Source organism: Erithacus rubecula, assembly GCF_903797595.1.
Source record: "Erithacus rubecula genome assembly, chromosome: 8".
NCBI classification, from domain to species: domain Eukaryota; kingdom Metazoa; phylum Chordata; class Aves; order Passeriformes; family Muscicapidae; genus Erithacus; species Erithacus rubecula.
This window is the reverse complement of record NC_136659.1, coordinates 749,294-774,286: the sequence shown is the minus strand read 5'-3', so window position 1 is coordinate 774,286 and position 24,993 is coordinate 749,294. Positions and strand designations below refer to the sequence as shown.

The window sequence follows — 24,993 nt, the reverse complement described above, 5'->3', positions numbered from 1 at the left end:
CTGGATTCAAAGCAGTAATCCCCACTGGGATGTGTTCCTGCTTTCCTGTGTGTGGTGCTGGGACAAAGGATGTTCTGCCTCAGTTACTGACATGTTGCTTTGTTTCCCTTCCTTCCATTTCTAATGGAAGTTCTTGGGAGGTGTCAGCCTCTGCAGCATTGCAGCTCATGGCTGGTTATACATCCATACCTCAGGAATACCACAGGGTTGGGATAAGCTTGGGAGCACACAGATACAGGAAGGCTGATGCAGAGAAGTGTGGTGTTTGCTCCTCTCAGTTTCCAGCACACTGTGTTTGCTTCCAAGTGAATTCCTTCTACTCCACCTGCTCCGTGCGGTACTTTCCGAGCGAGTACAGCATGTTACAGCCCAACACTCAGGAGAGGGAGTCAGGGCAGAGAAACAAGGAGAAGCACATGTTCCAGAGGCAGCAGCTGAGTGACAGTGAGCTCACACGTGGTCCTCAAAGCCTTGAGTGCACCGGCTGCCAAGCTGCAGCTAATATTTGGAAACTGCTTGGAAAGAAAGGGGAGTTTATTAGGATTCTGCTGGAGAGCCTTGAGCTCTGGAGATAGTCCCCTGACAGCTGCAGGATTATCCAGATATGATGGCTCTCTCTGGGCTGGTAGATAGACATGGCCAGTTTGGGAAGCTAGACTAGAATTCCCTAGCTGTGCCATTCCTCTTGGGAATGGTTACTCCAGGTAGTATCCTTCATGTTGTGATACATGTCCTGATGTTCCTTATTCCTGATGGAACATACTCAGGGCTTGGAGCAAACTGGGATAGTGGAAGGTGTCCCTGGCCATGGCAGTGGGTGGGATGAGATGAGTTTTAAGGTCCCTCCCAAGCCCAGCTGTTCCAGGATTCCGTGAACAAGGTGTCTCCTGGAAAGCTTTCAAAGGAGCACACACCTTGGCCGTTGCTTTGGAGAAAGGTCTTCCAAAACATCCCATGCAAGCTCTGCTGTCTGATTTGAACTCTTGGGAGGAGGAGCTGTGCTCTCAGGGAAAAGGAGCACATCTTTCCCAACTATCCTTGCATTTGTACGCAGACCCGTGTGTGTACACACCGACACCTGCAGAGACATGCATTTATAAAATCAAATGCCCTTTCATGTGATCCCTTTCAGAAAAAGCAGAGAGTGGGAGAAACTAAGTCTTCTGAGAAAAGAGGCTTACACATGAGTCAGCTCCTTCCTCATAGGGCAGTTCTGTGAATCAGTGGGAAAGGAGGTCACATCCTGGGACGCAAATGCCAAGGTGTTTCTAATCCTCAGCATCCAGCTGGCTGCACACTTCTGAACAGCTTTTCCCTCTCCTAAACCAAAGCCTGAGGAGACCAGAGGGCTTCTTGCCCAAAAGTGACTGCAGCCCTATCCCTGCTAGGGAGGCAGCTGGTTCCTGCAGCTTGAACCTGGGATCAGTCCCTAAATCCAGGCAAGCTGTGAGGTTTAAACTTCTCCAGACCTCTGTGGTCTCATGTACCAACGGAAGGGTCAGTGAGGTGTTGCTAGTTTCAAGGAATGAGATGTTTCCAGAGGGTCTCTGAGTCACCAAGCAGACACAGAGCTCAAACCAAGCAAAGCACTGCTCCATGCAGTGGTGATTAATTTATCTGCTCTCTCAAGGCAGCTCCAGCTGTAGATGGCGAGGTGGCTGGGTTTGACATGGTATCACTGTCACCATCAGCGTTACTCAACAGCCGTTTTCTCCCTTCCTTTCTTCTTCCTTTTGTTTCTTCTCTGCTGTTTTTTCCTCCATATTATCTTCAGACTGGTATCTTTCAGGACTGCCCCTGCACGCACAGCCCCTGGTGGGTGGAGAGAGGGTCTCCCCTTCGATCCACAAGCTGCGGCAGCACCGCCCGCTCGGGCGCACCCAGTCTGCTCCCCTGCCCCAGAACGCCCAGGCCCTCCAGCAGCTGGTGATCCAGCAGCAGCACCAGCAGTTCCTGGAGAAACACAAACAGCAATTCCAGCAGCAGCAGTTGCACATCAACAAGGTAGGCAGGAAGCTTTCAATGTCTTTTTTCCTCCCACAGCAGCTTAAAGTGTGCGATTTCAGGGTCTCTAACACAGGTGTGTTTGTGGGCTCTACCTCCAACATCCCTGGGCCTCTCCTCCTTGGACCTCTCATCTCTGGACCTCTCATCCTGGGATCTCTTCAACCTTGGACCTCTCGTCCTTGGACCTCTCTCAGGCACGATAGCACCAGGATGTATTTGTGAGGAAAGTTATTCAGATTTTCTGAAACGTTTGCTGAAAGACTGAGAGACTTTGGGGTGTTCACGTGGAGAGGAGAAGGCTCCAAGGAGGGCTCAGAGCCCTTTCCAGAGCCTAAAGGGGCTCCAGGAGAGCTGGAGAGGAACTGGGGACAAGGGATGGAGGGACAGGACACAGGGAATGGCTTCCCACTGTCAGAGGGCAGGGATGGATGATATTGGGAAGGAATTGTTCCCTGGGAGGGTGGGCAGGCTCTGGCAGAGCTGTGGCTGCCCCTGGATCCCTGGAAGTGTCCCAGGCCAGGTTGGACACTGGGGTTTGGAGCACCTTGGGCTGGTGGAAGGTGTCTCTGTCCATGGCAGGGGATGGAACTGCATCGTCTCTAAGATCCCTTCCCACCCAAATCCCCCTGGGATTTGTACTGTTTTGAGGCTTTCTAAACACTCCTCCCCAGGAGTTCTAAGGGAGGCTTTCCTTAGGACTGCAGTGATTCTTGCAGCAACTCTGAGGCTCAGGACAAGCCTGTGGCAGGCAGAGGTTCAGATTGCTGCTGTTTCATCTGTGGAGGCAGAGGTTCCTCCAGATATTTCCTCCATTGCAGTCCTGCAAGGAAACACAACTCCTGAGGGCTGGATCAAAGAGTGAAAGAAACCACAACCCCCCACACCACTAGCCTCAAACCCTTGTTTATGGCCGGGGCTGAGGCAGGATGGTTACACAAGTCGCTGACGTCAATGCTGTCCTCCTGGAGCGCTGCCACCGCGGGTGCCAGCCCTGGCCCCACCTCAGCCCCGCATAGGGATCCCATTTCCTCCCCCCTCCAAACCTTCCTCAGGACCAGGGCAGCAGGGTGAGGGGCACCCAGCTGGGGTTCTTTGTTCAAGGAAGTGTGAGCTGGAGGGATTTTTTTGCGGGAAGGTTTTTAAAACTTTTCCAAAGCCTTGGCTGTGACGTATCCACTGAGCTCATTCAGACTTTCTCCTGGACCTCCCAGGAGCTGGAGAGCCACTGGAGCACTCTGAATTCCAGCTTTGTCCATCACTCTACACAGCAAAATCAATCAGAGAGGGTTTAATTAAACTGATTTCCCTGTGTTTGATTTATAGAAGTCACAAGTAAAATCACTTTGGTGCTTTCGCTGTGTGCGTGGCAGATTTATCCCATGGGATAGCATCCAAGTGCTGACATGGGAAAAGACTTTTCCCAGATGTTAGGATATTTTAGGACCCTCATGTGTGTAGGAGAGTTAAGGGCAGGACTAAAAATAAAAGAAAATATTATTTAATTATTAACAGGACTGCTAGCACTGCCTGCTAATTCTTTTTATTTGCAGATTTCCCGTAAATAATACTCCTGAAGTATTTTCTATATTTATATATTCCTAAATCAGGCTTTTCTTAATTCCTTGTGATTTGTCTAGACTTTGAGATTTTGGCCCTAAACATTCCCTGTTAGATATCTGCAGCAGCCGAAATTTTTGAGGGGACTGCAGTCAAAACGAGTCATGCTGTTTCCAGGAAGGCAACTAAGGAAGAGTGTGTATTTTAAATAAAAATAATACGGATAATCACTGGGACCCTAAGATCCCTGGGAGTGTCCAACACCAGGTTGGATAGGGCTTGGAGCAGCCTGGGATAATGGAAGGGGTCTGTGCCCATGGCAGGAAGTGGAACAGGATGAGCTTTAAGATCCCTTCCAACCCAAATTATTCTGTGATTCTTGTTGAGCTGATATTCCACCATCAGCCTATGCTTCTATTTCCCACCTTTTTTGCATGTTTAATGTTCAAAAGGGAACTGCCAGGGGAAGTTTAGATTGGAAAAGATGAGAAATAATTTCTGTACTGAAAAGGTGGTCAGGCGCTGGCACAGGCAGCCTGGGCAGTGGGGGACTCCCTGGAAGTGTTCAGACAACCTGTGGATGTCTTCGGGACAGGGTTTGGGGAGGGTTTGGCAGTGCTGGGGGGAAGCAGTTGGACAGATGGTCTGAGAGGACTTTTCCAGCCTTAAGGATTCTGTGATTTATAATATCAGAAGTTTTGCTTCAAGCCCCACCCAGCCTTGCAGGTGTGTTGTTCCCTCTCCTCTAGGCACAGAAGCTCCACAGTTGCCTGGTCCTTCCAGTTGTAGGACTGAGGCTACCTCAGGCAGTTGTTTTTCCCCGGCTGTCCCATCACTTCAGGGGAAAAAAGGCAGATCAAGGGATTTCTGTAGGCTTTGGCTGCTTCAGAAGGCTCTGCCAGCTCCCTTCTTGGCTGGTGCCCAAGTTGGCCTTTCCCCATCATCCCTTATCATCTCTTGTTTCTCCTTAGTCTATAAAAGTTAAAAATCAGAACTCAAAGGGAATGTGGGAAGAGCCATGTCAAGTCAAATGACTTCAGCCTTTATCATCCATTTTTTTTTCCTTGCTTTTTCCTCATTTTCATCAAAGCTGTGTTTCCAGCTGTCCAGAGTTGTTCTGGTTCTTCCTTGAGTTCATTCTTCACCTCCAGAGGGAGGAAAGGGAGGGTTCTGCTGGCTTCTGCACATCATGGCATGGTCAGGGCTGAGCTAACATCCTCCTTTGCTTCCTGGCTCCTCTCTTCCTCTGGTTTTCCTCCTGTGCTACCCCACTGATGGGGATTGGGGTCCCATGCAGCTCAAACCTTTCTGGGATTCCATAGTTTTTCTGCTCAGGGCTCCTCATTGCTCTCTGATGTGCAAGTCAATGTCTCTAACATCTTGGTAGGACCTTCAAGGTCTTCAATGTCCCAGGAACTTGTCACTGTGGAGAAAGGTATCCTGCAGAAGGTGGTATGGATACTCAGAGGTTGGGTTTGATGGTCTTGGAAGTCTTTTCCAGCCTTAATGGTTACATGATTCCATTTATCACATCTACTGGACAAATCCAACAGCAGCTGAAATGTCACTAGTGAAAAATGCAGCTTTTTTCCCCTCATGAAATGATCCACAGAAAAATTATGAAATCTTTGGTTTCCCCTGTATTTATGACCTGACTTCGCCATGAGGTTTTTTTGCTGTGGTTTTTATTTTTTTGTTGTTTGTTTGTTTTTTTATTTTTATTTTCTGTTCTTTGTATTTCAAAGCTGTGGAGGAGAACTCTTGCCAGCTTCGTGGAGCCTTTTAAACATGCTTGTGACTAGAGAGCTGTAATTTATTCCGGAGTGAAGTCATTATCTGCACGAGGCTGGAGAGGCAGTGCCTTTACCAGAGGTTTATGGTGGCAGTTTGTGACAGTCAGAGGCCACTGGGTATGAAAACAGAGGAGTAACCTTGTAGCAGAGGAAGCCAGAGAGCTAATTAAGGGATGGAGGGGTTATTTATGGTGCTTTGTGCATACTATTTCAGATATATTTACAGGCATTCTCAGTGCTGCCATTACAGCCAGCCCCTCGCACTTTTATTCCCTCCCATTTTAAATTGCACCAGCACGTGCTCGTAAAACTGTACAAATGGAAGATTTTTAGGGAATTTTAGGGCCTGGGATGCAGATACTCGTGTATTATGTAACAAAGTGTCTTCTCTGCAAAACTGTCCTATAAGAGCAGGTTACTGGTGACAGACTAGGAGATTCCCTTTGCAGACAGAATGTCTGAAATGTCCTTGTCATCAACCACTTGGTCTTCTCAACCTTCACCATGGTTGTCGTTTAATTCTTGCATTTTTAAGGAGTAGGAAAAATTTAAAACTTCCAGGGAATTACATTGCCTCTCATTCCCATTAGGTATGAAAATGGCACTGTAAGTTATTTTTCCCAGCAATTACCTCATGCAGTTTAGAAGTTCAAAAGGCATTAAGTTCAAAAGCTTGAGACCTTCGATCCAAGCAGGGGAAAAAAAAAAAAAAAAACATGCAGCAGATGGTTTATGATAATTTAATTATCTTTAGAACAGATAATATTCATCAAGCCTAAGAGGGCTTAAAGAAAATTGTTGGAAGAACTTTCAGCTTAATGTGGTTTGGTTATTCAGTGTGTGTTACAAGGAATGAAATTCAGGGGAGGCAGGGGGAGCCTCACAAAAATCTTTGAGAGGTTTTGATCCCTGAATCTTTGCAGGGACCTCCTGAGTTCACTGAGGGCAATATCCCTCCTCTAGGAGGTTGCCCAAGGATCTCCAAGGATGAAGACTCCAGAATCTCTCCGAAAAACCTGTTCAAGTGTCTGACCACCCTCACAGGGAAAAAAAACAACAAAGTTTTATTGTGTTCAGAAGGAATTTTATGGGTTTTAATTTGTGCCCATGGCTTTCTGTCCCATCGTCTGTGAGTGCAACCGATGAGAGTTCCATGGACTTAAGGATGTCCAGGTCTTCTAAGTGTTTACTAAACCTTCACTAAGGGAAGTTTTCCTTGTTCCAGACTTTTTCTCTGGTGTCAGAGTCCTGGGATTCCTGAGGGATGGTCTTAAATAAGGCATAATTCTATCTCATATGCCACCAGGTGCCTTCCCTCGTTCAGCAGTGGCACCAGGATCTCCTTAGCCTTCCTCTTTTCTTTCTTCATGTCCCTTGCCAGATTCAACTCCATTCTTGCCCCTCTGCCTTGCTTAGTTTGTATGGCAGAGCCTTCCTTCCTGCTTTTGGGAGGAAAAAGGCTTCATTCCAGGTTGGAGCCACTGTTCTTCAAAGAGCAAGTTACTGACAAATAGTCCCACCTCCCGCATGTGTTCAATAACCATGTTTTGATTTAGCTTTATTAGATTTAAAATCAATATTGCTTTCCATACCCGTGACCTAATCCTCATTAAACCTTGCCCTGACAACTTTCAAAGTGCAGCAGTTTCTTTATAAGCCTGTGAAACAGGGACAGCCTGAGCTCTTTGAAAGGGAGAAAGTGGATTGGTTTTCTTACACTGGAGTTAAAAACAGGTCACATTTGGGTTTTTTTTTGTTTTATATCCCAAATAAAAATCATAAGCAGTCTGAGACAGAGAACTGTGAATTTTATCTTGCCAAAGAACTTACAAGAAGGCTGAGTGAGTTACAGAGAAAATGAAATTGTTCCTTTTGGTTTAGGAGCTATTTTCTGAGATGTTTACTGTGTCTGGTTGGGAAGGTCAGGTTAGAACAATGCTGCTCTTGAGGTTTGCTCTCAGCTGCATGTCCTGAGTTCCTCTTAACCAGCTCCATAAGAGTGCGGATTTTCAAGTAATCATTATTTCAGCCTCACAGATGAAATTCAGGGGCTGATTTGAGGTGATGTTGAGCAAATAGGCAGCAAAACCCCTGTTGGAGGGTTTGTGTCCCCTGTATTCTTTCAGAATTTAATTGCCAAACATCTTGATGGTTGCTCTGTGGGTTTGTGAATAGAGTAGCATCTGGAAGCGTGCAGGAACAAGAGGCTCTTATTCCTTCAGAGAGAAGATGAAGTGGAAAATAAGAGGCTGTCATTACTTGGGACACGGGATTTCGGAGCCATGAACGCCAAGGTTGCCCTGACCTTTCCCTGAGATTGTTTGGGGCCTGGATTGTGAGACACAATAACTCAGAACTGCTCTTTCCTGTGAGCCTGCAGAGCAGAGCTTTTCCTGTGGTGGGCTGACGAGTTTGGGCTCCTTTCAGATCATCTCCAAGCCCACGGAGCCGGCGCGGCAGCACGAGAGCCACCCCGAGGAGACGGAGGAGGAGCTGCGGGAGCACCAGGCGCTGCTGGAGGAGCCGTACGGCGAGCGGGGCCAGAAGGAGCCCCCGGGGCTGGCCAGCGTGGTGCAGGTCAAGCAGGAGCCCATCGAGAGTGACGAGGAGGAGGCAGAGCCGCAGCAGGAGCTGGAGGCTGGGCAGAGGCAAGCGGAGCAGGAGCTGCTCTTCCGCCAGGTGAGGCACCTTTGGGCTTGGAAGTCACCTTGTGCTGCTCTGAGGGGATCCAGCTCCCGAGGGTTGGCTGGGTGCAGGAACCGATGTAAAATCGTGTGATTCCTTCCCTGGAGTCACCCGCCAGCTGACGAACGCCTAGGAGGGGAGTCTGGGTCACCTGCACAAAACACAGTGTTTGCTGGGCCACTGAGACACTTCCATGGCTGTTTCTTTGGGAAGATAAAGTGTATCCTAACATTTCTGAGCCCTAGCCAACCGCAGGAGACTGTATTTTGGTTTAATGCTTTAAAACCAATTGTTCCAGAGAAAGGCTGCATGTAAGGGAGCAGGTGACAAATGGAGGGTGTTTCTGCTTTGGAATTGGAGCTCTTGAAGCCTCCAGCCAGGCTCACTCTTGAGGGAAAGTACCTGAGGCTTGTGGATTGCAGGGGGCTGAATTCAATAACAAGGGAGCACAATGTAATGAATCCATGTAATGATCCATGTTCTCCAGGAATGTCACTGGGATGTTGCTCAGGACCTACATTTTCCCAAGAAAGCTGTTGCCATCTCACCCCTGGAAGTGTCCAAGGCCAGGTTGAACAGGGCTTGGAGCAACCTGGGATAGGGGAAGGTGTCCCTGCCCATGGCAGGGATGAGCTTTAAGGCCCAAACCGTCCTAGGATTCTCTAATTGTGTGTTGCTGATGATGGACTATTATCAGTGATACCATTCCTCTGAAAGTGCTGCCTCACCACCTTAATCCTGAATCCATGGTCACACCTCAGGAGACTTTAAAACTGTTTTGCCTCAAAGCAGGAGGGAATAAATAGAGGGAATGGAATGGAACAGCAATCCCTTCTGACCAGGAGTCTGCTCAGGTGTGGCTGCACAGAGAACTGGCTCAGTTAAGAGCTCCCTCTCCAGCCTGGGATCCAGTTGAGTGGGCTCATTCCGTGGCCTGGAGTGTTTCACTGCTAAATGCCCGGTACAGTGGGGTGGGAGCACGGGGAGAGGAAGATGAGAAAGTTGTGGGGGAGGGCAGAGCTGCACCTGCCAGTGCCCCTGTCAGTGTGCACCAGGCTCAGGGCTGGGGCTCCACGTGCTGTGCCTGCCTGACTTGGCTCTAGAAACACCACACCTTCTTTTGCTGCATGCGAGGGAAAGGAGCCCAAGCCCGAGAACCTTCAAAAACCTTTTGGGGAAGGCCCTTTCAGCAGCTGCCTGCTTCTGTTGCCCACAGCAAGCCCTGCTGCTGGAGCAGCAGCGGATTCACCAGCTGAGGAACTACCAGGCGTCGCTGGAGGCGGCTGGCATGCCCGTGTCCTTCGGGGGACACCGGCCCCTGTCCCGGGCACAGTCCTCCCCCGCCTCGGCCACCTTCCCCATGTCCGTGCAGGAGCCACCCACTAAGCCAAGGTTCACAACAGGTGAGCTTTCTGGGGCTGGGGGCTGGGGGAGGGCTGTGGTGACGAGTTTGTTTTACCTTCAGCTGTTCTGCAAGGGCGTGGAAAAGGGGGAATGGCTTTAGGGTGGGAGTAGGGTTAGATGGGATATCAGAGGGAAATCCTTCTCTGTGAGGGTGATAAGGTTGCCTAGAGAAGCTGTGACAGCCCTATCCCTGGAGGGCAGGTTGGAGAGGTCTTGGGGCACTGTGGGATTGTGAAAAGTGTCCCTGCCCTGCCCACGACATGAGCTTTAAGGTCTTTTCCAACTCAAAGCATTCCATGATGATGATTCTGTGATTTTCTTCCTTGTCCCTGCAAATCCTTAAGCGTTGGCTCTACATTCATCCTCATTTAGGTACTCCAGAACATCCTGCCTTCCTCAATGAGCAGACTGAGTCATCCCTGTTGTCCTGCTTGCCCCTTCCCTAGAGTGAAAATACCCTGCACACATCAGCAGCAGCACAGCCCTGGAGCTGTGTGTCTCCAGGCAGACAGAGCCAGTCCCAGGCTGTGGCAGAACTGATTGAGAGGCAAGGCAGGGAGAGCCAGTGCTGCTGAAGGACAGAGTGCCAAATGCAATGCTGGCTCTGTTTCCTCCACCTTCTCCAGTCCCTCCATAATCTCATGCCATCAGTTATCCACTCCGGGCTCCCTGCCAGCCTCCCCTCCTCCTGTTGCACAGGAGTCCATGCAGGTTAGGAAAAACAAAGTGAGCTGGTGATTTCAGCTTGTCTTGAGGAGAGCAAAGAGTGTTTGCTTACCTGTGAAGGAAAATGATCAGTGCAATCCTGCCCATGGTAGGGGTGAAACAAGACAGGCTTTAAGGTCCTCCCAAAACAAACCATCCTGGGATTCTGTGGTCTCCCACCAAAATTAAAAGTAAGAAACTTAATTATTCTTCCTGTATCCTAACAGCCAACTTTTCTCCTCCAAAATCCTTTCTGCCTCTTCAGTGCCCTCAGCAACAGCTAAAAGTTGATTTTCCATGCAACTCCTCAGGCCCTGTGCTGGGTGATGAGGACTGATTTCAAAGTCTGCCTTCTTCCCCAAATGTCAGGCTCTTACTTTGTGAATGAACAGTTTGCAACATGATGTGTTCCCAGGGAAAAGGAAAGGGGGGGGATCCACAACGCCCAAAAATAAGAGCAGCTCATGATGTTATTTCCCTTTCACTTCTGCTTTTATTCCATTTTTAACCTACACTTCTTGCATCACTCAGCTCAGTGCTGTGAATTGGGTTTATTTTCAGGCCCTGGTGGTGTAGTAATAGTGGAATGTGCAGTATTCCTCAGCTCCTGGCTGCAGGAAGGGTGGGAAGCGTGTGCTGTCAGCTCTGGAACAACCCAGGAAATGGCTCAGATTTTGCAAATCAGCCCTTTAAAGTCCCTATTGGTTGTAAGCACTGATCCCTGTAATTTCAGCAGAACTGCATTTCTAATGCAGTCAGTTCTGGCCAGATTAAAAGATTTTGGCTTTTCCAGGGGTGCAAGGGAAAGTCCCCTGGCTCAGGGTCAGAGCAGATGAAACTTGAGTTTCTAATACACTTAACCCCAAACCTTGGGGCTTTAAAAACAAGGAAGCCTGGCTGTGCTTGAAGGGATTATTCATTCCTTCTCTTTCTTCTCCTTGTCCTCTTCCTCCAGTATTGAAGCTGCCCAATCAATCACATGCAAGACTCTGAACATACCATGAATAACATTTCCTACCAGAGGATCTATGTTTGACTCAGATCTGTGCCTCTGAATTTCATTCAAAATTGCAGGCAGCAGTATCTGCACTCTGCAGATTTGAGAGCTGTGCTGCTTGGAAGAGATGCTGTTCCAGTATCAGGATTTATTTTCCTTGGAGGCAGTTTGAAAAAATCAAAAAGTGGCTTAAAATATGAAGTGGAATATCACACTGCTTTTATCCAGCACTGCACAGGGTGATGAGGTGCAGAATGCTTCAGGTAGTTCACCCACCTAAAATAACATTTTCACAGCATTTATATGGGTAAAGATTCCCAGGGCTTGACTTCTCCCTTCCATCTCTGCATTTATGTGGGTGAATGGAGAAGGAAGAACAAAATAAATTCACTGGCATTAATTAAGGTGCCAAGCATAAAGGTAAGACCTCTGTACAAGTCCCAAAACTAGTCCTAGGTCTGGTTTAATTAACCTGCACTGTCTTTATAGGAGAAGCAGGGAAAAAAGCCCACAGCCATGGGCATGGAAGCAGGAGAAAGGAGAGGAAAGGCATTTCAGCTGCTGAGCATGTGTGTGAGTTAAATTGCCTCGTGTTTTGTTGGAGTTGTCCACAGTGGCACGTCAGAGATTGTGTTTCTGGAGGTGGATACTAAAGCTTAATCACCAGGATTGAGCTATTCTTTGGAAGGCAGGAAATTAAAGTCTTGGGTGTTTTTCAAAAGTAAGCAGTGCTGAAATGCATCAGGCTTCTTTTTCCCTAGGAAAATCCATCTGGCTGGTAAGTGGCTGCTTTGGAGACTGATCCTAAGGCAGAGGAATGAGGATTGGAGTTGGTGTGATGGTTTGGTGAGAGGGCTGCAAGAAGCAGACTTCACTGAATGGCCCTAATTAAGGCAACCATGATCGCTCTGGATGTGAATGTGGCCCTTAAGAGATCAGTCCTTGTCCAACAGACAAAAGAATTATTCCTCCCTTTCATGTTTGGGAAATTTTATAGTAATAATACAGAAAGCTAATGCTTTTCCTGGACTGACTTAGCTCCAGACAGCTGGAAGTTCTGGGGCTGATGTATATTTTATTTTCCTGTCTCTCTCGGTGACCAACACCTGAGACTTCAAAGGTCTGGGGGAAAGAGCCACATACTGCAGGTCTCAAACATGATGTCCATTACTCCACATCAGAGTGAAAGCCGTGCCCTTCCTGGATCCTTCCAGCAATCAGTTTGATGTCCCGAAGCATGACATTTAATTTTCCTTCCTCCCAGAAAGCCAGTCCTTGAACTTGCCCTCTCTAGCTCAAGCAGCCCCCGTGACTTTAATGAACAGTCCTGCCTGCCCTGTTCTACACACTCGAATAAGGATCCTCAGGTTAGGCCATTAATTTGCATAGCTCCAATTATCCAGTCTCTGATCTCCTGCAAAAATGGGTCGACAAATTATTCTGATGTTCTGCATTAAAGGGTTTTTCCTTTCCGATGAAGGCATTTATTCTCTCCTGTGCAGAGCAATATAATTATCTGAACCTCAGATCATATGTTTGTTCTGCCAAGAAAAGCCAGTTGGTTTTGCTTTAGTGCTGACCTTTAAAAGTGATTGTTCTTATGTCTGAAAAGAGTCTTGCTTCCAGCACCACTTCAATTAACTTGTAACAGCCAGTGTAGTTTTGTATTTTGAGATTAAATTGCTGAGTTTCCCTTTGTGTGAGTGTGTGCAGCTGAGTGTCCCCAGCCATAGGAAGGAACTGGGAACAGCTCCCTTTTCCACTGGGTTTCTAGGAAAGAGAAATTATGTGTGATTGCAGCACAGAACTTCACTGAGACACTGGTGTTATCAGTGAACCCTTGGGAAAGGAGAAACTATTGATGAACCAAGTTCTGTGAGCACCAGGTTTGGGGTGAGATAGATTCCTTGTGTGGTTTGGGTTGGAAGGAGGCTTGAAGATGATCCAGTTCCATGGCCAGGGCCACCTCACAGTATCCCAGGCTGCTCCAAGCCCTGTCAAGCCTGACCTTGGATACTTCCAGGGATGGGTCAGCCAGGGCCTCACTACCCTCACAGGGAAGAATTTCTGCCATAAATTGAATCTGAATTTCTTTTAGTTTAAGACCTTGCACTAGTTCAGTTAAACTCAGACTGGGGTGAAAGCTTCTCCTCAGGTGACTTCTGAGGAATCCTTTGGCCCAGCAGCTCCTGGTGGTGTTTGATGCTATGAATCAAACACGAGAGACCCTGAGAGAGCTTTGCAGCACAGCCTCCTCCAGTTGAACTCCAGCTGACCTGTGGGCAGCCAATTGCCAGGGCTCTGTTGTCTCTCTGGAAGCCAGGTTTGGATTTCAGGGGTGTTTTTCTCCTCTGCACTCACCTACAGCAGAGCAAGGAGCTGCCAGACAGCTCCCCTGAGGCTGCAGAGTGCCGGGCCAGAGCGGGGAGCCAAGATTCCCAGAGGCACAGTGTGCCCACACCCAGCTGGGCTGGCAACATGCAGGGGCTCAGCCTCAGCTCCAGCTGCTCTTAGGCTTCCCTGCAGCTCCTTGGGGCTCCAGACTGGGCTGTGAGTCCCTGCTTGAGCTGGGAGCACGGATCCAGCTGTGCCCAGCATGGCATGGGTGTGCTGGCCTGGGATTTCCCTGGAATACCGGCAGCTGGGCTGCACAGCCTTGGACATGGGAGCTGGGACAGGTCCTGCCACTGCTGCCTTCAGAGGCTTTGGATTCTCATCAGGACCTTTGCATTCTCTAGGAGTCATGGAACACCTTGGGGTGGAAAGGACCTGGAAGGTTATCTGGTTTTAAATGTCTGCCTTGGGCAGGGACACCTTCCACTAGCCCAGGGTGCTCCTATCTGGCCTTGGACACTTCCAGGGATCCAGGGGCAGCCACAGCTGCTCTGGGCACCCTGTGCCAGGGCCTGCCCACCCTCCCAGGGAACAATTCCTGCCCAATATCCCATCCATCCCTGCCCTCTGGCAGTTTGAAGCCATTCCATGTCCTGTCTCAAGTCGCTCTCCAGCTCTTCTGGAGCCTCTTTAGGCTCTGCAACAGGCTCTGAGCTCTCCCTGGAGCCTTCCCTTCTCCAGGTGAGCACCCCCAGCCCTCCCAGCCTGGCTTCAGCCCTTGGACCAACTTTCATACATATACTTCCTGCAAGAAGCTTTTTTCTTGGGGAAAAAGCCCCAAACCAATGGCTTTTGTTGTGTATTCTGGAGCTTTCGGCTGAAGGACAGATGCATTTAAACAGTTGACTTCAATTATTTTGCTTGAGAGAAACAAGGAAAGATCTGTCACTGGGGAGGACCTTCTGTTTTCCTCTGGTTGGAATATTGGCTATGAAATCCCAACTTACCTTCCAAAATCATACCCAGGCAATTCTGGAGCATGAATCAAAGCCTACTGTGCTGCTCTCATGCCATCAATCCCTGGGAATGCAGAGGGATTTAGCTGCCTGAGCCCCTCATCCAGCAATGACTTGGTCCTTCTGGGTTTTGATGCCAAGCCCTGGAGGCATTTTGGTAGCCAGGGGAAAAGCTCCAGATTCCAGATCCCATGCTGGCACCTCTGCTCTCACACAGGTGTCACCTCTCCCTGGCATTTAATTTCACATCTTGGTACTGATTTCCTTCTCATATCCCTTGGGGATTTCCATGGGAAGGGGTGGATGTAGGTTTGGGTTTTCAGTTGTCTGTGGCTCATGGTCGAATACAAAATTTTGGCCTGGAACCATTGACTGCAAAATAAGCTTTTTTTCTCCTACAACTGGCAAATTTTTGGCGTGTTTTTTTAACCCAAGAGCAATTCTGTCCCTTGTGTCCTCTGCAGGCCTTGTGTATGACACATTGATGCTGAAGCACCAGTGCACCTGTGGAAACACCAACAGCCACCCTGAGCATGCAGGCAGGATCCAGAGCATCTGGTCTAGGCTCCAGGAGACCGGGCTACGGGGCAAGTGTGAGGTGAGGGAAACACCAGGAAAGGCCACATTACTGTTTTTATTAGTATTATTAAATTATTGCATTATTATTGAATTTTATTATTGCTTTATTATTGTATTGTTATCTGTTATTATTGGTTATTATTTTTATTATTGTTGTTGCAATTGTTCTGCAAAGAAAAGAGCAAGATATGATGTAACACTCTCATTTGTTATCCCTGCAATTATCCCAGCAAAAACTGGAGTGACAGCTTTTCTGTGGCTTAATAACTTTTTTTAATGCTCTTTAATAAGTAATGGTCAAGCTATGCTGTAAAAGGATTGGGGGTAGGAGGAAAGCACTGAGCACCATTCCATCACAAGAGGTTAAATTAGATTTATTTGATATATTTTAAGAGCAAGCAAACAGAGAGAAAAGCGTAGCTATTAAGCAGAAAGAGTGAAGGTTGATAATAAAAATTAATGAGTGGTTATTAGTTACAACTAGCAGCAGTGGTGATTAATGGGAGTATAAGTGTGTGTTCATCAATTCTTTGAGCACCTGAGGGGGCTGAATCTCTGAGCATAAATATTTCAGCAGTGTCAGAATCTGGCTGAGAGTGTTCCTGAGCTGTCAGATAAGACATCCACGTGGTGGCAGCATTGCCCCTGCCCAAATTTCCCTGTCCTGACTCGTTTAGCCCTTTCAAACCTATCTCTGTGGATACCCATTTAATCGAATTTTGGGATTATTTGGGACCAAATAAACCCCGCTGCTAGTTGCCTGGTCTCCTCAAGTTCATCACTGTAAGATGCCAGTCAATACTATTAGTCCTAATTTTCTGTTGATTTGGTTAAGGAATATTTATTTTCTTTAATTTCTGTGCTTGCCTTGATATTTTGGTTGCTCTCACAATGAGGGCTGTTGATCTTCACCTGCTTTCCAGCTGTGTTTCCCTCCTGCCCACCGGTGACTTTCAGTCTCACCAGACTCTTCTTTCTTTCCAAAAATGCCTAATTTCTGCCTTAATTCCCTGCTGGCTTTCTTCAAGCTCTGCCCTGCCATTTCAGGATGCACTCCCTTATCTCTCTGGTCACCTTTCCTTCAGCCCCACCACCTCCTGCCATCACCTGTCTTCAAAGCTTCCTCCTTTATCTTGAATGGATCTGAAAATGCTTTTCTATGCTGAGCAAATAAATATCACGAGTAAGGGATTAACCCAAAACCACCTTAGGACCCATTTTAGTATTTTTGCTCTCTGCTTGCTGAGGAAACAGAAAAGAGAGCCAAGCAGTTCAGCAGTGATTTCACCACTGTCTCCCTTCCCCTTTCAGTGCATCCGTGGCAGAAAGGCGACGCTGGAGGAGCTGCAGACGGTTCACTCAGAAGCCCACACCCTGCTCTATGGCACTAACCCTCTGAACAGGCAGAAACTGGACAGCAAGAAGCTTCTAGGTATCTTTCCCTGGGGGGAAATCCTCCTTCCAGAGCCCTGGGTGAGATGCTGGGGCTCCCTTCATCCTTAGACCTGTGCAGCTCCAAGAGGATTGTTTCCAGCTCGGTGCACAAGATCCATCTCCCTCTCTTCAGGCAGATCCCTAAACCCTAGACAGCTTAAACCTCCTTTCTTTGATGCCTTCAGAATCTAAAAGGATGTTTTCCTGAGGAGGAAAGATAGTTCAGACTGCATGTTTTATCCTTGGGCACTCTGTGTGTTAGATAGTTATGCATGGCTAGCTAGGGAAGGAAGTGGAATACTCTCCCAAGGATTTGGTTCTGCAGCCCCCAACCTGTTGCACAGGCATCAACAAACCCCTGTCAGGTTTGTATGGATAATTAGCAAGAGAGATGTAGGGGCCTCTACTTTTGTTTAATCTGGAGTGAGATTGTTTATCCCTTTCACTGGAGACCAAATCTCCCTGAAACAGGGCTGTGTCTGTTGTAAAATACAGACAAAAATGTCCAAAAAATGGTATTTTCTCAGCAGAAATTCGAAGGGATGGATGTTCAGATAACCAGCCCTCCAAAGCAACCAAACAACATGGGATTTAGCACCTCTGTGGCGTCATCATCACCTCCCTTTACTTCCTGCCTTTTTGCAGCAGCAGCTGGAGCGGCAATTTGGGAAGTTCTCTCGTGGAGATCAGAAAAAAAAAACAAACCAAAAAAAAAAGACAGTTCTGGAATCTAGACGTTGAGAAAGTTTATTTTAGGATTAGCCTGACTTTGGATGATATAAAAAGAGGTTTAACTCCATGGCCTTCATGATGTAGTGGTCACAGCAAAGGAACTGGAAAGATTTTGCTCAGTGTGTACATGAGCTCCCAGAGAGAGAAGCCATTAGCCAGGAGTTAAACCCGCAATTAGCATGGTATTTATAGCTCACTTCCCACCTCCTTAAAGCCAGAGAAGCCCAAAGTAGACACCTCCAGCTGAATGATAGCTTCATTAGGATGTAAACTTTCAGGAATTTATGATGTCATATGCTTGGGAGTGGAAAACTCAGTAAATCTTCCCTGGGAGATCTGAGAAGATTCTCTTGGGATACTTTTCCACTCCCTCCTTGGCTCTGGGCAGGATCTGTCTCACCAGTTCCACAGATGTCTTTGGAGATACAGTTTATTTGGATGGCATTTTTGGGGGGACACCCCAATTGCTAAACCATTCCTGATGGTTTCTGCAGAGAACCTGTGGGGAAAGCAACCCTTGCTCTGCCTCTGCTCCCATAGCTCTGTGTCCCATGTGGCTTTAGTCGCTCGTTTTAAAGTGGTTGCAGAGATCAAGTTTAATCCTTTTGAGAGGAGAAATTCTAACACCTGAGGTCTTTCCAGTACAGAACATTCCCTGTTTGGGTACAACTTGCAGTAAAGCCCCAGAACTGTGAGAGGTCAGGTCCCCAAGAGTTTCCAGAAGAAGGGGATGTTCAGTAGCTCTGAATTGGGCTTCAACCTGGTTTCCTAAGCCCACTTGGCACCGTTTTAGCCTGGAGATGCTGACAGTGGCACTGGCTGCCAGCCCACTGACCCCCTTGTCTCCTGATGGCTTCCACAGGGCAGGAGCTGAGCAAGGACATCAGAGAAAAGCTCCATGTGGAGAGGGGAGCACACTTGTAGAAAACCCTTCCTTTGGCCATCCTCTCCTGCTGGGGTTTTAAAAGGCTTTTGAATTTACAAACCAGCTTCATGGAGTTCTTTGAAACACGTTAGAGGGTGGGTTTAGGGCAGGTTTGAAAGCTGAGGGCACAGCTTGGTGTGAGGTTTGGGGATGCAAATGGGAGCTTGTTAGGGCTGAGTGTCTTGGCAGGTGTCTGATGACTCCATGTAAACTCTTGCCTTTGATAACCCTGAGAGGAACAAAAAAGCCTGAGAAAGCTCAGCCTGAAAAGGAAAAGGCTTTTCAGGACACAAGATGTTTCTTGTTAGCTTCTGCAAATGGAAAATGGGATGTGCCTTCATGGAGTCACAGAATCCTAGAACAATTTGGGTGGGAAGGGACCTTAAAGCTCATCTCATCCCCCTGTGATGGGCAGGGACACCTTCCACTGTCCCAGGCTGCTCCCAGCCCCAGTGTCCAGCCTGGCCTGGGACACCCACAGGGATCCAGGGGCAGCCACAGCTGCTCTGAGCATCCTGTGCCAGGGCCTGCCCACACTCCCAGGGAACAATTCCTGCCCAATATCCCATCCATCCCTGCCCTGTTTTAGTTTAAAGTCATTCCCCCTTGTCATGGATCCAAAATACAAAGCCATCTCTCCCTGGACAGTCGAAATACTTGGAACCTGTTGGATCAGATGAAACTTAGGCTGCTTTTAATTTGTGGAGAGCAACCATAAATTGTTGTCAAGAAGACAAATATGGAAATAATGGGTAGATTAGCAGTGAGAGATGTGACAGGAGGTCTGAGGCAGGATGATCTACGGACTCCACTTGGATTTAATCAGAGAGGGCATCTCACTTTGAGCTCAGATGAGTCCAGGTGCACAAATGCCTCTTTCAGTAACAGAATCCCAAACAGTTTGGGTGGGAATAGACCTTGAAGCCCATCCCATTCCACCCCCTACCATGGGCAGGAACACCTTCCACCAGACCAGGTTGCTCAGGGCCCCACTCAGGAATTTTGAATGGAGGATAATTTACTCACAGACGAGCCCAGAAAGCCATGTTACATTTCCTACAGATCCAAAATTAGCCCTGCAGATGGTTTTCACAAGTTTTCTCAAATTCTCCTTGTTGGTTTTGCTATTTCAGTCAAAACACATGTTTTTTTCTTTGCTTGCCACTGGTTTATTTTTCTGTCTTCCTCTTTTATGAAGCCCATGCTCTCCGAAGTCATCTCATAACTGCAGATGAGTGATAATTGGGGTGTTTTTATGATTTCCTGTCCTCCCTCAGTGGGAAGGGGTTAAAGTGCTCATCTGAGAAGACATGCTGAGTGATTGTTGGTGGTATCTTCCTCATGTATCATCTTGAAACACCAGACAGCACTCAAAGCTTGCCTAAAAATGAGTGATTTATAAACAGCTTTTGCAGGAGCCCGAGTGTGCTCATTCTCTGTGTGTGTTGTAGCAGGGCTGGCTGAAAATGGAAAGAAAACCCCCAGTCTGTGTTTCTGTGCTCGGAAAGATTGCAGAATTGCCACAAAATTGGCCCCAGAGTCTGGTGACCTCTGACTTTTTGACTCATGGAATGCATTTCTTGTCCCCCCACCAGGTTCCCTAACGTCGATGTTTGTCAGGCTGCCTTGCGGTGGTGTCGGGGTAAGTGACTCTCTTTAATGTGTAAATAATGTCCTGTTTGTTCTCTCCCGGTGCCCCCAGTACCAAAAATTGCTGCTTTGCATTCCATGGGGTGGGTAATTGCAGCCAGATGCTGCCCCTGAGCAGCCAGGGGCTGCCTGGGGCTCAGGGTGCCTCATCCTCATGTGCCTTTCTTCAAAAGCAGAGGGATGATTTCAGAGCTGCTTCTGAGAGCCCGAGCCCATGTGACACTCAGCATGTTCAGGAGGAAAAGTTCCTTTCTCAGGAAGGGATGTTTAATGGTGAAGGGGTTGCTGCATTTGGAAGCAGCCCTTGCATCCCAAAGTGCTTTTTGTTCCTCTGTGTCTGTGCTGTGGAGCTGTTCCATCCTCTGTCTTGGGTATCCAGAGCTGCCTGCCTCCCACAGCAGGTGGGAAATGTGGCCATGAAGTAGGACAAAATTTGGGAATGTATGTTTTCCTGGGAATAGCAAGTTTTCTGCATCACTGCTCTTGAAGGAAATAGTATTTGGCATTTTTTATTCTCCAGCTCCAGGATAATCCACATGGATTCTCTAGGAGGTGACTAAAATAGCCCTCCATCCCTCGTGGGAAAAACTGAGCATTACTTTTCAGCTGTCAAATTTTCATATCATCAGGCTTTTTGCTGTTGTTTGTTCCCATAAAGGCGAGAAAACCCCACACCCTAAATACCTTGTTTTGAAGGTTTTCTTGTTTCCCTTTGAAGCCTGAAAGCTTAAAAAATTCCTTTTCAAGTTAGACTTTCTGCTCCAGAGTTTCTGTGGAGGGTGACAGGACAGAAAATCGTGGAGAGCAGGAAGGGGAAAAGAATGAGAAGAGACAATAAAAGGCATTGTGTTTGAAAATTCACAGTGGTAGTTCTGCTGCATAATTGTAGCTCGTGAGGTTGAATTTTCAAGGTCTGGATTCTGTTATGGAAATGAAACAAAATTGTTTTCTTCCTGAGCCTTTGCAAAATCGCTGCTTTGAAAATTATCCCGTCAAAAAAAAAAAAAAAAAAAAAAGAGAGAATAATTGTCATTTATTCGTACCGCCACTCGTGGAGATATTTTATTTTGTATTGTAAATATGCTGCAGTCGCCTAATTCATGGCAAATTTTTGGCCAGAGCTTAAAAGGCTTGGATTTACTCTGCCCTGCAGTCAGGCATGCCATTCAAAGCAAAAAAAAATTATCATTTGCAAATGAAGACTGAATGGTAACAAGTAGAGACAGTGTCTGAGCCCAGCACAGGCCCAGAAGTCTTGCATTAAATCCCAAATCAGGGCAGGAAACGCCTCAGTGCTGGTATTCCTGCTATGCTCCTGAAAAAGATGGTACTTGCTGCTTGGTTGTTTCCACAGACTCTTAATATTGAATATTTGCTGATTTGGGTGCAGTGTTTCAGCAATCCTATCCTATCCTAGCAAAACTTCTGCCAGGGCCTCCCCACCCTCACAGAGAAGAATTCCTTCCCAATATCCCACCTCATCCTGCCCTCTCTTAGTGGGAAGCCATTCCTCATTGTTTGCCAGATATTCTTCAGAGGGCAAGAATGATGTCATAAAGTCAAAAGGAAAGGAAAAAAAAATCTAAAAATCAGTAGTATGATGTGGGACAGGTCCTCCTTTGGATTTATACTGGAGCATAAGCTGAATGTTGGCTGATGGTAGGAATTCGGGAGCTGAGGATGTTGTGTGCAATTATGGGCTGGAAAGCTTTGAAACCAGGTTCTTTTCCTGCAAGCAATAAAGTATGGCTCTCTCCCTTTGGGGATGATGTGTAGATGAAGATGAAGGATAGTTTTGAGGGGGGTGCAGGGCAGTTTTGATGGAGGGAGAAGCTCCTGGAGAGCTGTTTTGCCTTCAGGATAGAGGATGGAGCTTGGGCAGCCATGAGTTCTCCTCAACAAGGAGCAAGATGAAGGACAGGCAAGAGAGTGAATTACAGAATAGGCAGAGTTGAAAGCACCCACAGGGATCATCAATCCAGCATTGATCCTGTCCCTGCACAGACACCCCAACTATCCCACCCTGGGCATCCTTGGGTGTGATGTCCTGGAACTCTTGGATGAAGCAGCAGGAAAACAGTTCCGAGCAAATCCCTTCATCTCATAACACCTTTCAGACTCTCTCTTCATAGTAAAAACTCAGTCTTGGTGGCTTGAAATCAAGGAGAGAAAGGATAAATTTGTTCCCAGGTGCTTGGAAACCCTTTTTCCTCATTGGTTTATCCCAAGAAGCCTTCCCATGGCTGAGAAGCTTCCTCCCTTCTGCAGCTGTCTGGTCCTAGCAGGAGAGGAAAAAAGAAAGAAAGCACAGAAGCACTGAAATCAACAGATGTGAGCTCTGAGTGAAACATCACTCATTTATTTCTGCTGATCACTTGGGAATTTTGCTCAGCTTCGCTCCTCTGCAGCTCACACCCATTTTTCAACATTGTCCTCCCACGCACCATGGCCTTCCCTAATCCAGGATTATTAGAAGAAGGTTTTGGGAGAAAGGAGCTTAAGCTTCAAAAATCTGCAAGACCATCCCAGCACACTTGCATCCAGATTCTTCAAAACACTCAAAGGCTTGATTTCAGGATAGCTGATCCATTTGTTTTCTTACCTGTGTAGTGTTTTGCTGTGCACATTCTAAAAATATCTGAAGATCTGCATAATTTTTCTGTGTGTATTCTGAGAACTCCAGAGGTGTTTGTGTTGTTGATCTTCTCCAGAGTAGGTGATTCTATTTTTGAGTTCAAGAGTCTTGATTAGAGCATATCAACAATTTTAGCTGTGCAAGCAAAGTAAGTTCTTGCAGAGCAGAGAGCACAGAAAGGACTTCCATGGAATGGAAATGAGGAGTAACTAATTAACCAGTCAGAGGAGCAGAATGTGAGGATTATTTAATTTATTTAATTGAGAGCAGGAGGAGACACGGTGGGGTGTCTTCCTCTGTGAGGGAAGAGCAGAACTCCTTCACTTTGCAAGGTCTGCAGGCTCTGGTGCAACCTGTGTCTACCTGTCCTGCTGCTTGATTTCTTACCTGTGTGGTTTTCCAGCTAAATTAAATAGTAGAATAATGAAATCTTTCATAAGGTGCTCATTTAATTCTGAGACAGCTGCACATCACAGGATAGGAAAGAGCAGTGTGAGTAGGAGGAATTTACAGTGTGAGTAGGAGCCTCATCATGGATATCAATAAAAAAACCTCAGGTTTTCCTTAAAGGAAGGAAATAACTGTAAGGAGATTGCAATTTTTATTATGAGGAAGGAAAAACTCTTTGAGTTTCATTTTGGACATTCTTCCTGGAATGCTGCTGGTGGGAACCTGGTTTCTGCTGTAGCCTGAATGTAGCAGTGCTTGCCTCTGGTGCTGAAGAATCCTGGTTTTGGGGAAAACTGGCCCCAACAGCCATCTGAGGGTCTGTTGGCCCCTTAGGACACATGAATTTGGGTATTTTGTATTTCCATTCCCCTGGTGCCTCTCAGGGAATGAAGAGGGCCCATGGAAGGAGCCCTGAACTCTCTATGTCCAGGCAGGAAGGGAAGCTCTTCCCTGCTGATATCCTGAGATATTTTCTTCCAAAGACCAAGAAAATGGATTGGGTTTGCTGGAAGATGGGTTAGCTGTGCCCAGAGATGGGGTAGATACACTCGTGGGTGGTCAGATCCAGTGACAGGAGGCCAAAGATGGGTCCTCACAGAGCACAGTGCACTGGTCAGTGGGGAGGAGAAGCAGCTTGGGCTTCTTCCCACCTCCTTGGGGGCTTTTGGAGGGATCTGATCAGGTCAGTCCCATTTTCTGCAAGTGTGCAGTCCTGATCCAGGGTTCCTGGAGCTGTCACATGTAACTCAGACCCCATCCTGCTGCTGTTCCCATGTTACTGCCCAAACTTACAGGGGTCAGAGGATCCCTGAGGCCACAAAGAGTCACTGCAGTGCTCTCCCACAATGCTGTGGCATTCCCCAGAGGCTTTTTTTGTGCTCTCCAAGAGCTTTCCTAGTTTAATGTGGCTTCCAAAGTATCCTCAGAGTGGATGCTACCAGATGCCATCCATGATGACAGAGCTGGAATTACATCCAGTGACAGCTGCAGCATGGCTGGGAAGGAGGTGGAATCTGTCCTCTGTGGGGCCACTTGTGTCTCACCACTGCTCAGTGAGCCAGGCACAACCAATGATCTCTTTCTTCCCATTTCTGCCTTTTGCCACTGTTTCCATAAATGCACTCAGGGCAGAGTAATATGTGAAAAACAATATGTGAAAAAAATCTGGTGATACTATCTGGAGTAACAGCAATACAGGCATGCCTGCAGGGTGCCTTGCCTTGCCTGTGGCCTGTTTTCACATTTTCAGGGGGAAAACAGGGTGGTTCCGTCAGATATTTAGCATTGAAGCAAATCTGTGTAGTCAGCACGGGATGCTGAAGGTCTGTTGTTAGGCTGGGTGAGCTCGTAGTTCCTCAGGGAAGCTACTCCTGGGCAGTTGTCCTTTAAATGCCCAACTCTAAACATCCCTCTTTATTGTGGATTTTTCTATTTTAAAGAAAGATTGAATTATTTAATAAAGCTTTTTTATTTCGTCTGGGATCGGCAGCAATTAAAGAGAAATGCTGACTCTGTGGTCACAGGAACACCTTCCACTAGACCAGGCTGCTCCAACCTGGCCTTGAACACTCCCAGGGATCCAGGGGCAGCCACAGCTTCTCTGGGCACCCTGTGCCAGGGTCTCCCCACTCTCACAGGGAGCAATTCCTTCCCAATATCTGAAATAAACCCCCTCCCTTCCAGTTTAAATCCATTCCCCTTGTCCTATCACCCCGTGTGAGTGGCATCTTTATAAGAGAGAGGTCTCTTGATCCCTGGCTGCCCTCCCTGCTCCTGACCTGGTTGCTGTGTGTCCCCTCAGGTTGACAGTGACACCATTTGGAACGAGGTGCACTCATCCGGCGCCGCTCGCCTGGCCGTGGGCTGTGTCATTGAGCTGGTGTTCAAAGTGGCCACAGGAGAACTGAAGGTATGAAAACAGTCTGAGCTCTGCTTTCTGCAGGGCTCTGTCCAGGACCTTTTCCCCCTCCACAACAAGGAAGAGCATCATCCACTGCTATGACCTTGTGAGGAATCCACCAAGAGCAGCTCCAGGGTTCCCAAGCAGGACTAAGGCTTCTGACTGCGCCCCCTGCATCCCTCCTTGTCCC

At 47.5% G+C, this 24,993-nt stretch overlaps 1 protein-coding gene across 7 annotated transcripts in view; it reads left to right on the top strand.

The window, feature by feature from the left end:
- HDAC4 (histone deacetylase 4) overlaps nt 1–24,993 on the top strand; it is a gene marked incomplete at its 5' end in the record, with an annotated part of 163,624 nt that overhangs the window by 121,112 nt on the left and 17,519 nt on the right. For 4 of the 7 annotated variants that reach the window (XM_079311311.1, XM_079311312.1, XM_079311309.1 and 1 more), the window contains 7 exons: nt 1,775–2,004; nt 7,785–8,036; nt 9,259–9,445; nt 14,963–15,096; nt 16,389–16,509; nt 19,764–19,810; nt 24,705–24,812. In XM_079311311.1, coding sequence (XP_079167437.1) covers nt 1,775–2,004; nt 7,785–8,036; nt 9,259–9,445; nt 14,963–15,096; nt 16,389–16,509; nt 19,764–19,810; nt 24,705–24,812 — 1,079 coding nt within the window. The remainder of the gene's footprint in view (nt 1–1,774; nt 2,005–7,784; nt 8,037–9,258; nt 9,446–14,962; nt 15,097–16,388; nt 16,510–19,763; nt 19,811–24,704; nt 24,813–24,993) is intronic. The other 3 variants (XM_079311313.1, XM_079311314.1, XM_079311310.1) reach the window with 1 other exon arrangement.